The sequence below is a fragment of the Coregonus clupeaformis genome, chromosome 30, assembly GCF_020615455.1.
Source record: "Coregonus clupeaformis isolate EN_2021a chromosome 30, ASM2061545v1, whole genome shotgun sequence".
Lineage (NCBI taxonomy): Eukaryota > Metazoa > Chordata > Actinopteri > Salmoniformes > Salmonidae > Coregonus > Coregonus clupeaformis.
This window is the reverse complement of record NC_059221.1, coordinates 14,175,516-14,187,311: the sequence shown is the minus strand read 5'-3', so window position 1 is coordinate 14,187,311 and position 11,796 is coordinate 14,175,516. Positions and strand designations below refer to the sequence as shown.

General features: G+C 42.2%; 1 protein-coding gene and 1 long non-coding RNA gene across 2 annotated transcripts; both read right to left on the bottom strand.

Annotated features, from left to right (window-relative positions):
- Window positions 1-237: 237 nt before the first annotated feature.
- On the bottom strand, window positions 238-3,103 carry LOC121545853. Its single transcript, XR_005996306.1, has 4 exons — window positions 3,026-3,103; window positions 2,888-2,914; window positions 310-2,173; window positions 238-252 (listed from the first exon to the last, which is right to left on the bottom strand). It is a non-coding gene; the product is annotated as an uncharacterized LOC121545853 (long non-coding RNA).
- A 327-nt stretch (window positions 3,104-3,430) lies between these two features.
- LOC121545854 (proliferation-associated protein 2G4) lies at window positions 3,431-11,729 on the bottom strand. Its single transcript, XM_041856724.2, has 13 exons — window positions 11,537-11,729; window positions 10,127-10,255; window positions 9,720-9,825; window positions 9,558-9,627; window positions 9,172-9,264; window positions 8,846-8,909; window positions 8,621-8,699; window positions 8,350-8,428; window positions 7,997-8,130; window positions 7,626-7,720; window positions 7,268-7,395; window positions 6,767-6,820; window positions 3,431-5,232 (listed from the first exon to the last, which is right to left on the bottom strand). The coding sequence occupies exons 1-13, from the start codon at window positions 11,622-11,624 to the stop codon at window positions 5,152-5,154; spliced, it is 1,200 nt and encodes a 399-aa protein (XP_041712658.1). The 5' UTR covers window positions 11,625-11,729; the 3' UTR covers window positions 3,431-5,151.
- Window positions 11,730-11,796: the final 67 nt, after the last annotated feature.

The window sequence follows — 11,796 nt, the reverse complement described above, 5'->3', positions numbered from 1 at the left end:
CACACTGTAGGCCTATGGCTGCAGTGGTGATGCATGCCATTATGATAAACTGCAAAATGGGTACACTTCGGCTGATATCCTGAGACAGAGACAATTAAAACAGATTGAAGTGCTCACAACTAGACAAAAAGGTAATGTTCATTTGAGATAGCAACACAGAAACACAGACAAATTAGAGCCAGATCCTCTTCACACCTTTTTATTACAGCAACACAGAAACACAGACAAATTAGAGACAGATCCTCTTCACACCTTTTTATTACAGCAACACAGAAACACAGACAAATTAGAGACAGATCCTCTTCACACCTTTTTATTACAGAATTGTGATCTGTGATTAATTAACATTGACACTAGTTCATCTTGAATAATGTTTTTAAGTTAACAAATAAAACAAGTTTAAACACTTCAATGAACCAACATATCATTTCAAAATGGTCAAATAATCTAACTTGTTTGTAAATGTTAGACATCTTTGTAAGTAGGCTGTAATTACTAAAGCATAATTTCAGGCGAACAAAAGTCCATACCCGAGGTGGCCAACCTTGCTACACTCCCTGATCTACTGGGTTAGTAGACTTATATTCCAGCCCAGCAATAATTCACATTATTATCAACTCATTAGGTTTGATAAATTGAATCAGGTGTGTTAGTGCTGGGCTGGAACAAAAGCCTGCATACCAGCATACCTCCAGGAGAAGGACTGGCCTGCTACAGTTGTAATACGTTTATAGCCTATAATTTGTGTGTGACTTTTAACTGTATTGTTGTATACAACATTTGCTAACATAAGTACACATAGAACCCATGGCAAACAAGGATGTGCCAGCAGTCTCTTGGGATATTCACTGGGACCTCTTCATCAGCAGACAGGCTTTCACAGCTCTCCATATCTGAGGACAGACATCAAAAGAAACAGGATTTATTTTATTACAATTAGACAGCCCTGACTATTATCTCTTTCTTCAGAGTTTCTCTCTAGGGACTAGAACTGGAGAGCGCAACATGTAAAGTGTTGGTCCCATGTTTCATGAGCTGAGATAAAAGATCCCAGAAATGTTCCATATGCACAAAAAGCTTATTTCTCTCAAATGTTGTGCACAAATGTTTACATCTGATCCTTTATCAAGATAGTCCATCCACCTGACAGGTGTGGCATATCAAGAAGCTGATTAAACAGCATGATCATTACACAGGTGCACCTTGTGCTGGGGACAATAAAATGCGCACACCCACCAAGATGTCTCAATTAGCATACTCACTGCAGGAATGTCCACCAGCGCTGTTGCCAGAAAATTTAATGTTCATTTTTTTAGCCATAAGCCACCGTCATTTTAGAGAATTTGGCAGTACATCCAACCGGCCTCACAATCGCAGCCCAGGACCTGCACATCTGGTCAAAACGTACCATTATGCACAAGCACCCCCCATATTCATTTCTAAGTTAGTGTTGAAGTTCACTATGCATTCTGTCATTAGTGTAATGTGACAATATTAACATATTTAAATCACTCCCCAATGAAGAGGATGAGTCTTTGCAAGAGAGGGTAATTAGTTTTCATTAGGCCGCCACTCACAGCTCAATCATCGAGTCTGGTTCGTTACACCTGGAGCAGGTTTGTTCTGAAGGATTCATTGCCCTAAATGTACCAGGCTAAAAGGTGAGCCACTTCTTTATGACTGGTTATCCCTAGTTCAAAGTTGACTAGAACCTGCTTCGTAGGATACCCTTCAGATGGTTAGCATTAAGAATCTTTGACATTACATTCTCTGCAACTGAACATATGGCATAATAAAAAAAGTTGCATCATGGTATCTTAACACTTTTAGACCAGTTTGATGTCAAATCAATATTGAGTCAATTTATTTAAACCAAAAACTTTATTGGAAAATATAAACAAAAGCAATGGAGTAGGGATGGTTTTGTAGAAGAGTAAAGGATGCAGAATGTCCCCATAATCAAGTCTCCCAGGCAGGTGGTTGACCAACAGTAGCACCGTCTCTGTAGCCTCTCGTTGGCCTGTGTCATGTTTCAGACTTGAGCACTTGGGAGATCCTTGGTCCCGTGTTGTCCGTAAGGTCAGACATGGTTTTGTAAGGGGGCAGTCTATTTTGACCTCTGCCTCATCTTTCGCCTCTTGCGCTTCAGCCTGCGCATACGCTTCTTTCTCCACTGAAAGAGAACAGAGGGGACAATGTTAGAGATGGCAATACATTAGCTACTTTCAGATATTGACAAACTTAGGTACTGAAACAAACACCTGTACCCTGGTAAATTCAGAAACATGGTTGTGACACCCAATAGTCATACACAGCAAACTGCTATCAATTCAGTATAGGAAACTGAAACTGAGCATGGTCAAAATGCGCACTAGTGTAGAGGGGACATCGCAGTCATGCACACCCACCCAGACTGAAAGGGCCTGTCTGACATGGAAGTATTGCACAATGCTTGGCGATACGAGCCACGCATTTATAATACATGGATCTGGATGATACTGCCTACAACGCTAAATTCCTCAACGTCATAACAGTTTAATATTAATGTGATACATTTATATAGTTTGTCAGCTAACGTTAGTTAGGATGCTAACCACATTGGCTAAGTGGGGCTACAGCTACAAAGCTAGCAAGTGTGTTCATGCAGCCAGACGCCTAACGCCAGCTAACTAACAAAGCTAGCTAATGAAGTCTCAACCATTTGGCTCAGAAAGCCATGGCTAATCATTAAATGGACGATATTTAAATTTGCCTTAACATGTTGTTTTCAAATTGTGAGCAATTTGTTATTGTGTTACAACTAGTTAGTCGGCTAAGCTAGATAACACGTTTGTTAGCTAGCAACAAGCAGATTACAAATCAATCGTTTAGAGGGGAAATGACTCACCTTGGCCCTCATGTTGTGGAGGGGTGTCTAAGGAATGTGAAGAGAAAGGTTGATTAGTCGGATGGCTTTTAGTTAGAAAGGATTATTTTGGATTCGTATTTGACATTAGAAAACTATTGAGTGGGCTTTTCTGCGTACCTCTGCAAGATGGCACCGTCTCCAAGAAGAACGTGACCAGCTTTCGATTGGTTATTTATACACTGCGATTACGTCATCATTGTTGGACGCTCATGAACTCTGGGAAATGCAGCCAAAGCTTTTTCAACTATTTTTTAAATAACTAACCCCTGTATCCTGCTTCAATCTGTGATGCAGCTTTCATCAATAATGTGGCTCTGAATTGTCCTAAGACTTGGATCAATCGTCAATCTACATTATTTTTGTATAAAATTACCAAATGTCTGTTTTACTGTTTAGTGTGGAGGTATATGATGTTATGCTGTGTAGAAAGCCATGTAATTACATGTACAGTATTTATTCTGTACATTATTTTAGATGGGGGAGGTCCATAAGACAATATTGAGACAAACAAACACATCCACATATTTTGTTTTAATAAAGTTTATTTCAAACCATGAAGAAAAGCAAACTCCCTCTTCCTAAACCCCAAAAAAGAATGATGTTACATTCTTTTAAATTGACAATACCTCTGTTTTACTGATTGAGGCATGTATGGTTTCCACATCCAGTGCAGGGGTCAGCAGTCAGCAGTCATAATTGTCAACTGTCAAATTAGTTTATCAAGGAATAGCCATATTTCAAAAGGCTTATCTGATTATAGTGGAATGATCAAGGGATCTTATTCACAGAATTAATGAGACATTCACTTTTCAGTCAAATATGTAAAATAGTTACACTGAGATGGGTTGTAATTCTGACATTACAATTTCAAAAGCCTTCCTAAATGCCTCATTTTATTGTGAGGAGTTCCACTTTTACTTCCCAAATAAGGACTTTTGAAAAATTACATCCACACACATTTACAATACAAGAGTAGATTCATTTCTTTCATGAGAACAATTTTAGAAAGTCATCAACCTAGTAAGAAACATTTCCACAAAGATGGATCCCTCGAATATCCTATTCAGAATGAAAACCCCCACAAAAACTAGTGGTGCAGCAGTTTGTTAGTTAGTCCTCTGGTCAGTTGCCCCACCCAAATTCAATATCATGGAGTTGCTATTTGATGCCGGCGTTGTAATGGTTCTAATCTAGATAATTCTAAAAATAGCCTCTGAAACTGGGATTATTTATTTTACAATAGAAAGGATCAGGTATTAAACAGCTATGGAAACTGATGTAAACACTGATTATATAGGTGGAATTCATTGAGATGTGGCAGTACTAGTGAAGTATGAAATGAATTATGGCGTCCTACACAGAACAAATCATTTAATAGGAACACCTGAACCCTCCATTTTTGGGCATAAGAGTGACAAATGTCTGTGTGTGCAGTGAGAGCAAGCCCCTTATCCGACTCCATTCTAAAAATCCATTTAAAATACGTCCACGGCAACGGACTTGACAGTTATGTCACAAACTGTTACTGTAGGTAAGATAGCTAGGTATGCCCCTAGGAAATTGACTTATCCACTTTAAATAACAGGTGTGTGACAATGTACTCCGTTAACATTTGCAGTCATGACGGTTTATAACAGCGTTAAGTCGGCTTTATGGAGGGTTCAAGTTACTCCCCTTTTAATTCTCTAATAGGACACACTGACATCCATTTCAGAGACATGACTTCTTGCTTATGACCTCAAACAAGGTTTTCCTTCACACAATTATCATTGGCACAATGCAGTGCCGTCACATCATACCCTCCACTGTCATGCTTTGCCTTCATACATCATTATATAATTACAGTTCAAGGCTCAATGACTGGATGGTATAAACTTGTCTCCCACATAATCTACTCAGGAAAATGCCTGTGTTCTACTCAATATCCCTCTCTGAGTGTCATCGCACCGAACATGCTTACTATTCTGGGGAGAACCCTGCTGTCTCAAGGACATTGATATTGAAAAGGGATGTGACAGGAATTTGAATTTAGGAGTGAGCAGCACCATCACCCAGTACAGTCTGACATCGTTTACATTTGGAGGTATTCATCACAGAAGGCTAGGCCACACCACAAGGCGGGCGTGTCAGGACAGGAGGGTAGGATGGAGGGATAATTGATGTCTGTTCTGTTCTTTGGGTTGGTCAGTTGTCTGTCAGTATTCTTGGAGACGAAGACAGGGTTTGGGGGGGTTTGGAAGGTTTTATTCCGCAGCTTCGGTCTCCTCGACCTTCACCGGCGCTGGATGTCCTGGTGCTGTTTCAGTTTCCACCGTCTTTGAAGCCTTTTGACAAAGGGAAGGAGTTGATTGGAGATTGAGGCAAAAACTCTTATAAAATGTAGTTACGTCACATTAACGTGTATTTTTTTTAAAGCAGGAAGTCCCATTACGTTCAGAAGACCTCTTTCCCAAGGGAGACCTGGATGTATTTACAGTGCCTCCGGAAAGTATTCAGACCCCTTGAATGTTACAGCCTTATTCTAAAATGGATTAAATAAATAAAAATCCTCAGCAATCTACACACAATACCCCATAATGACAAAGCGAAAACTGTTCTTCAGAATTTTTGCAGATGTTTTAAAAAAGAAATACCTTATTTACATTGGTATTCAGACCCTTTGCTAAGAGACTCGAAATTGAGCTCAGGTGCATCCTGTTTCCATTGATCATCCTTTAGATGTTTTTACAACTTGGAGTCCACCTGTGGTAAATTCAATTGATTGGACATGATTTGGAAAGGCACACACCTGTCTATATAAGGTCCCACAGTTGACAGTGCATGTCAGAGCAAAAACCAAGCCATGAGGTTAAAGGAATTGGCCGTAGAGCTCCGAGACAGGATTGTGTCAAGGCACCAATCTGGGGAAGGGTACCAAAACATTTCTACAGCATTGAAGGTCCCCAAGAACACAGTGGCCTCCATCATTCTTAAATGGAAGAAGTTTGGAACCCCAAGGCTCTTCCTTGAGCTGGCCGCCTGGCCAAACTGAGCAATCGTGGGAGAAGGGCCTTGGTCAGGAAGGTGACCAAGAACCTGATGGTCACGCTGACAGAGCTCCAGAGTTCCTCTGTGGAGATGGGAGAACCTTCCAGAAGGACAACCATCTCTGCAGCACTCCACCAATCAGGCCTTTATGTTGGAGTGGCCAGACAGAAGCCACTCCTCAGTAAAAAGCACATGACCACCTGCTTGGAGTTTGCCAAAAGGCTAGTCAGGATCGAGGCAAAGATGAACGGAGCAAAGGAAAGAGATCCTTGATGAAAACCCGCTCAGGACCTCAGACTGGGGCGAAGGTTCACCTTCCAACAGGACAACGACCTTAAGCACACAGCGAAGACAACACAGGAGTGGCTTAGGGACAAGTCTCTGAATGTCCTTGAGTGGCACAGCCAGAGTCCGGACTTGAAACCGATCTAACATCTCTGGAGAGACCTGAAAATAGCAGTGCAGCAACGCTCCCCATCCAACCTGACAGAGCTTAAGAGGATCTGCAGAGAAGAATGGGCTTAACTCCCCAAATACAGGTGTGCCAAGCTTGTAGTGTCATACCAAAGAAGACTCGATGCTGTAATCGCTGCCAAATGTGCTTCAACAAAGTACTGAGTAAAGGGTCTGAATACTTATGTAAATGTGATATTTCAGTTTTTTTTTTAATTTGTAATAAATTTGCAAACCTCTTTTTGCTTTGTCATTATGGAGTATTGTGTGTAGATTGGTTATTTTCTTCAATGTAATCCATTTTAGAATAAGGCTGTAACTTAACAAAATGTGGAAAAAGTAAAGGGGTCTGAATACATCACAGTACGCGTATCCTACCTTCTTTTTCTTTTTCTTCTGTGTCTTGCGGCTCGCTGAGCTTTGGAGTAAGGCCTAAAAAAAAAAAAGAGGTAGGTTTTTGAGAAAACAAAAATCAACAATCTCAGCTTAGTACACCATGACTCTGAAAATACCAAGTCAGCTAACAAAATGCCACATTAGTTTAATTAGCCTCATCCCTCCCTCCAGGGTATAAACAGGAAAAGGATATAGAAGTCACGCTACACTGGACGCACAACTTTTGCCAAGCATGAGAAGCTCCCACTCACTTCCATGAAACCTGAGCGTAAGCAAGAGGCTCACGTTGCCCAGCGTAAAATTACGCTCTGGTTCTATTTTCAAGAATACGACACGCAACTCACGCCCAAGAACACTTGATAAAGTGGCCCGTGCTCTGCTCACGCTGGCAAAAAGCTGCTAAAAACCATACTGTTTTCGTGAAGCCCCAGTGTAGCTCCCCAGAGCAGTAGCCCATCGGTCTACCACAGTTGGTTGGTTTACCTTGAGATCTGCGTCCTCTACCTCGTGTTCAGACTTGTACAGCTCCGGCTCATACAGCTCTGTGGTGATACGTAGGGGTCCGTTGGCCATCAGCAACACAGTGAACTTGAACTGGGCCACAAACTCACCTAGACTCACAGACAGATGAAAGGAGTCAGTAAAAATGGTCAAGGTCATATCACCCTATGTAACTATTTTGTGCTGTAGTGTTTAAGCGGTACACTGCTTTGAATGAATGGATTACAAAGAATGACATTTCGTTTGCAATATACCTTTAGCGATCCATCATGGGATTACTTGACACATTTTCACAAAAAGTTAATTCATAGCCTCCGGCTGGTTATTTATTTTAACTTGCCTTCTTTCTCGTGCAGAACGTTGAAGGGCTGCAGCAGTTCATGTTTGGCACACTCCACCACACCTAACCTAGCCTTACCCTCATCCTCAAACGCCCTGAGAGAGAGGGAGGAAAAAATAGGAATATCAAAGAGGGATAGAGGAGGGCGAGAGAGAAAAACAAACATTCGATTACAAAAAGGGAATCAGTTGGAGGAAACCAATAGCCTAAATCAAATTGAATGTAAGCAGTTTGGTTAAATGACAGCGACAGGTTGTGGTCAATGTCTTAAATCAATTCATTTCAATTGTGTTAGTCAACAACCTCATTTGTCCCCAATTTCTCATTTAACCTGTTCTGACTAAAAGGATGATGTGTGTCTGATGTGTTACCTGAGAGTGAAGGGCATGGCATCGAAGCGTCTCTCCACCTCACTGAAGAAACTCCTGGATGTCTTCATCTTCAGCCCGTACTGCTTGTCTGGGTCCCTCTTGTAAATGGTGGTCCTCTGGCCTGCATCCTTCGCCTGGAGTGGAGTAGAAGACATGGGAAGGATGGGGTTTTACAGCACATCCAAAGTGATGACAGGAGTTGGACAGTAGAGTTATCCAATGCATAGAAAAAAGGTCATGTCTCCTCACGGTTTTGGTGCTCCTGAAGGTGATCATTTCAAAGATTTGAGAACAACCAGCAGGGAATTTGAGCCTAACGTGACTAATATGTTAAGTGAATGTTTGTCCCTCACCTTGCCTTCTCCGGTGCTGATGAGCACATCCACGGCGTACACCTCATGCACCTCGAACTCAGCCTTCTCGTGGTCCTTCCTACACAGAGAGAGAGCAACAAGGCCATTAATAATTCAATACAACTTTATTTGTACCCTAAGAGCAATTACTATTAGTAATTCATTGATGCTTCAGACACACAAAGACACGAGAAACAATAACTGAGATCTGCATCGGATAAGTAACACTAAACAAGCCAGAGGTCTGGGACTAATCATGTCTTCCATTCACCTCTGCTGGTCCGTGGGGTTCTGAATTATGGTTTTCTCTCCGTCAATAACATGCTGCTTCAACTGATGGGACAGCATGCCTGAGGAGAGAGTGTTACATTGGAATAAAGTCAAGGTATGTGATTTGGCAAGCTACCGGTACAAGATGTAAGGGATTGAATGTATTGTGTATGAATATGGCAGTGAGGTGCCAACTAGGTTAAATGACAAGGAGTGACTCACTCACCCTCTATGGCTGAGCATTTGAATGACTTGGCGATCTTATTCCAGGCTTCTGTGACCTGTGAGTTCTGAACGAAAGACAAACATCCTAAATGTTAAACCGCTATAAATCCATTGATGGAAATACTGTACCGTTACAATGATACCAACTTTATTCGTTTGTTAAGCTTTTTTCTAACTGGTCACTGTGTCCCTGACTAGCCTGGTCCCCGCTCTGTTTGTGCTATAAAGCCAACTCAACCATAGGAGTTGGCTATAAAGCACAACCAGATCTGGGACCAGGCTAGTCCCCGACTGTCCACTCAGTAAAGCGCTAACTCAGCACCTCACCTGGTTTCCAGGCTTGACCAGTCTGAGGGCAGCCTCGGCACACAGATGTGCCGCTTTAATCACGTCAGCCTTACGCCCCGTCAACGGAGCCTCCTGATGAAGAGAAAACAGGATGAGAAGGTGAAGCAACATAGCAGCTGATTACACAGGAAAAACACAACCATCTAATGTTATGTAGCTGTGTTTTACTGCACTGGATGGTTGTCTACGTGAATCCTCTTTCTAACATTACGTGACTGATGCACTATGCATGTAATGTTTGATGTGCTGTACGTCTGTCTCTGTGAATATCCGTAATGCTGGCATTCTGTATGACACAGAACATATTATCAACATCATCAGCACTCTTGCTAATGTCACTGCAAACAACAATTAAGGTCTACTACCTTGGTCACTCCAACCACAAAGCTGTGAGCCAGGTTTGAGATGAAGCCATCGACGTGCACCCCCAGGTCACTGCACAGCCAAAAATCAGACAACACATGAAGGTCCATACAGGGAGAGCGAAAAACAATGTTCAACGTTCCAATACAATACAATGTTCCTACATTTTGATGAGGTCCCCGTCCTTCAGTACAATCTCAGGGTCACTCTTCAGGGGAGAGAAGTGGCACACGCAGTTGTTGACAGACACGCTGGTTGGGAAAGCAATGCCTGAGGGAGGCAATAAGTACAGACATTTAGTTACATTGAATAATGTCAGTAAGTTATTTTTCATGCACAACAAGAGAATATCAAGTGTTTTCCTTGAATCCTTGTCTCCTCACTTCCCTCTGATGTTTTGAGGTGGTATAAGGAGAAAGGATATGAGTAAGCGATGATAAGACTTGAGATTTAACACAACTTTCCTTCAGTCAAAAAAGTAAACTACAAAACTCTATAAAAGCTACTTGATTTCACTATGTCATGATGACAACGCAAATAAGTGAGTTAACCAATGAGATGAGGCCCATACCTTTTTTCAGGTCCTTCTCCTTCCTGAAGACCTTTCCAGTTTCAGCCATGATGAAGGCATCTCCCTTTGCACAGAGGCTGACAACTGTCTCCCCAGCCTTGGCTGCCTCCACCACAGCCTTCAGGGCCTCTGAATAGGAAAAGACACAGGAGGACAGAACAGAGGTTAAGTAAGTAAGCTTCAAGTATTAGGATCAGGGAAGATGACTAATGGAGACCTTGATAAGGCAAGGCCATGGATTTTCACACTTTTAGATCTGCTCGTCGAATAGCATTTCACTGGTATTCTATTAGTAGTCTACACCTGTTGTTTACGAAGCATTCCATGGGGCAAAGATCTGATTCTTGTCATTGAAGCAAATTACATGATTATTATGTGGGATCCTCAAGATTTACATAGATTCCAAGGAACACACTTCCAGGTCTTCCATTTTGATGCACAGGGAGTAACGTTATAGCATAGTTGCTGGCTATAGTTGTTTTACGCGTTGCAGGTCTGAGGCAATGCATTGTCACTGAATTGACAGATGCTGATGGTCATTGTGCCTATCTGTAAACGTTGTGAAATGGCTAGATAGTCAGCATTGCGCGGGGACGTCACTCGCTCTGAGACCTTGAAGTCGTCGTTTCCCTTGCTCTGCAAGGGCCGCAGCTTTTGTGGCGCGATAGGTAACGATGCTTCATGGTTACTTTGTGTGCAGAGGGTCCCTGGTTCAAGCCCAGGTTGGGGTGAGGAGCGGGCCTGACGCAAGACTGTTACATATACATTGAGCACCATAGATTTATTGAGTAAACGATTCACTTGCTGCAGGTGACAGTTCAGGATGATTGACAGCATACAAGAGCTGAGCGCTAGAAAAAACTACCTCTTTGCTTTGCGTTTAACAGCTCTACTACGTAGTTAGCTAATGCGCTAGTTGAAGTGACTCTGGTAATTAACTGACTAAACTTAACAAATAGTTGCTAGCTAAATGTAACTGGAATCATAACTTATTCGGAAGGTAGTTTGTTAACCAGTTAGTTTTAACAGCAGTGACAACTTTCCAGGCAGTGCATTGGATCTTAGCTAGTTAGCTCATTAGCAGCATGTCAGTTAGCCACCATCATTTAGCCACTAGAATTTATCCACTTTAGCTAACTAGCAGTTACATAAGTGCATGTATAGACTAACTTTACTATTAGTTAGCAATAATACACTAACTCATGGCTACGATATCTCTACGACACCGGCCAAATGCTAGCCCCGAGGAGACAGTGTCATTGATTTATCGCTAGCTAGCAACACAGCACATGTCTGCATTGTGATAGCTTAGCTAGCGTTAGCATACTAGCCAGTTTAGCTACAATCTGGACTCGGTCACGTTTCAACTCTTCAATCTTCTACTAAATCAACATGTTCATATTCACTTACGGTTGGCAATCTCGGCCCCCATTTTGTACTTGGTGACGACCAAGTCATCGGCGATGGTCTGCTCTTGTGGATCGTCGTCTCCAGACATATTTTCGGTAGCTCTTTCGCACTCAAAGTAACTTTTTCGCGGGTTTCAGCTACAGACTCGACCACGCTGCCTGGTCTGCTCTCTCCTCCTCCGCAGTTCTAGCCCAGGCCCAAAACGCTCGAGGTCCCTCCTACTAGCTGACGACGTCCCACGCACTGCGTGCACGCTGAGC

What these genes read in the sequence shown, in the direction of transcription:
- LOC121545854 (XM_041856724.2), bottom strand. Translation starts at nt 11,624, where the DNA reads ATGTCTGGAGACGACGATCCACAAGAGCAGACCATCGCCGATGACTTG. An exon ending in TGGTCAAGCCTGGAAACCAG is followed by an intron (nt 8,910 to 9,171) that starts GTGAGGTGCTGA and finishes TCTTTCGTTCAG; the next exon opens with AACTCACAGGTCACAGAAGC. An exon ending in TCAGCACCGGAGAAGGCAAG is followed by an intron (nt 8,131 to 8,349) that starts GTGAGGGACAAA and finishes ACTCCACTCCAG; the next exon opens with GCGAAGGATGCAGGCCAGAG.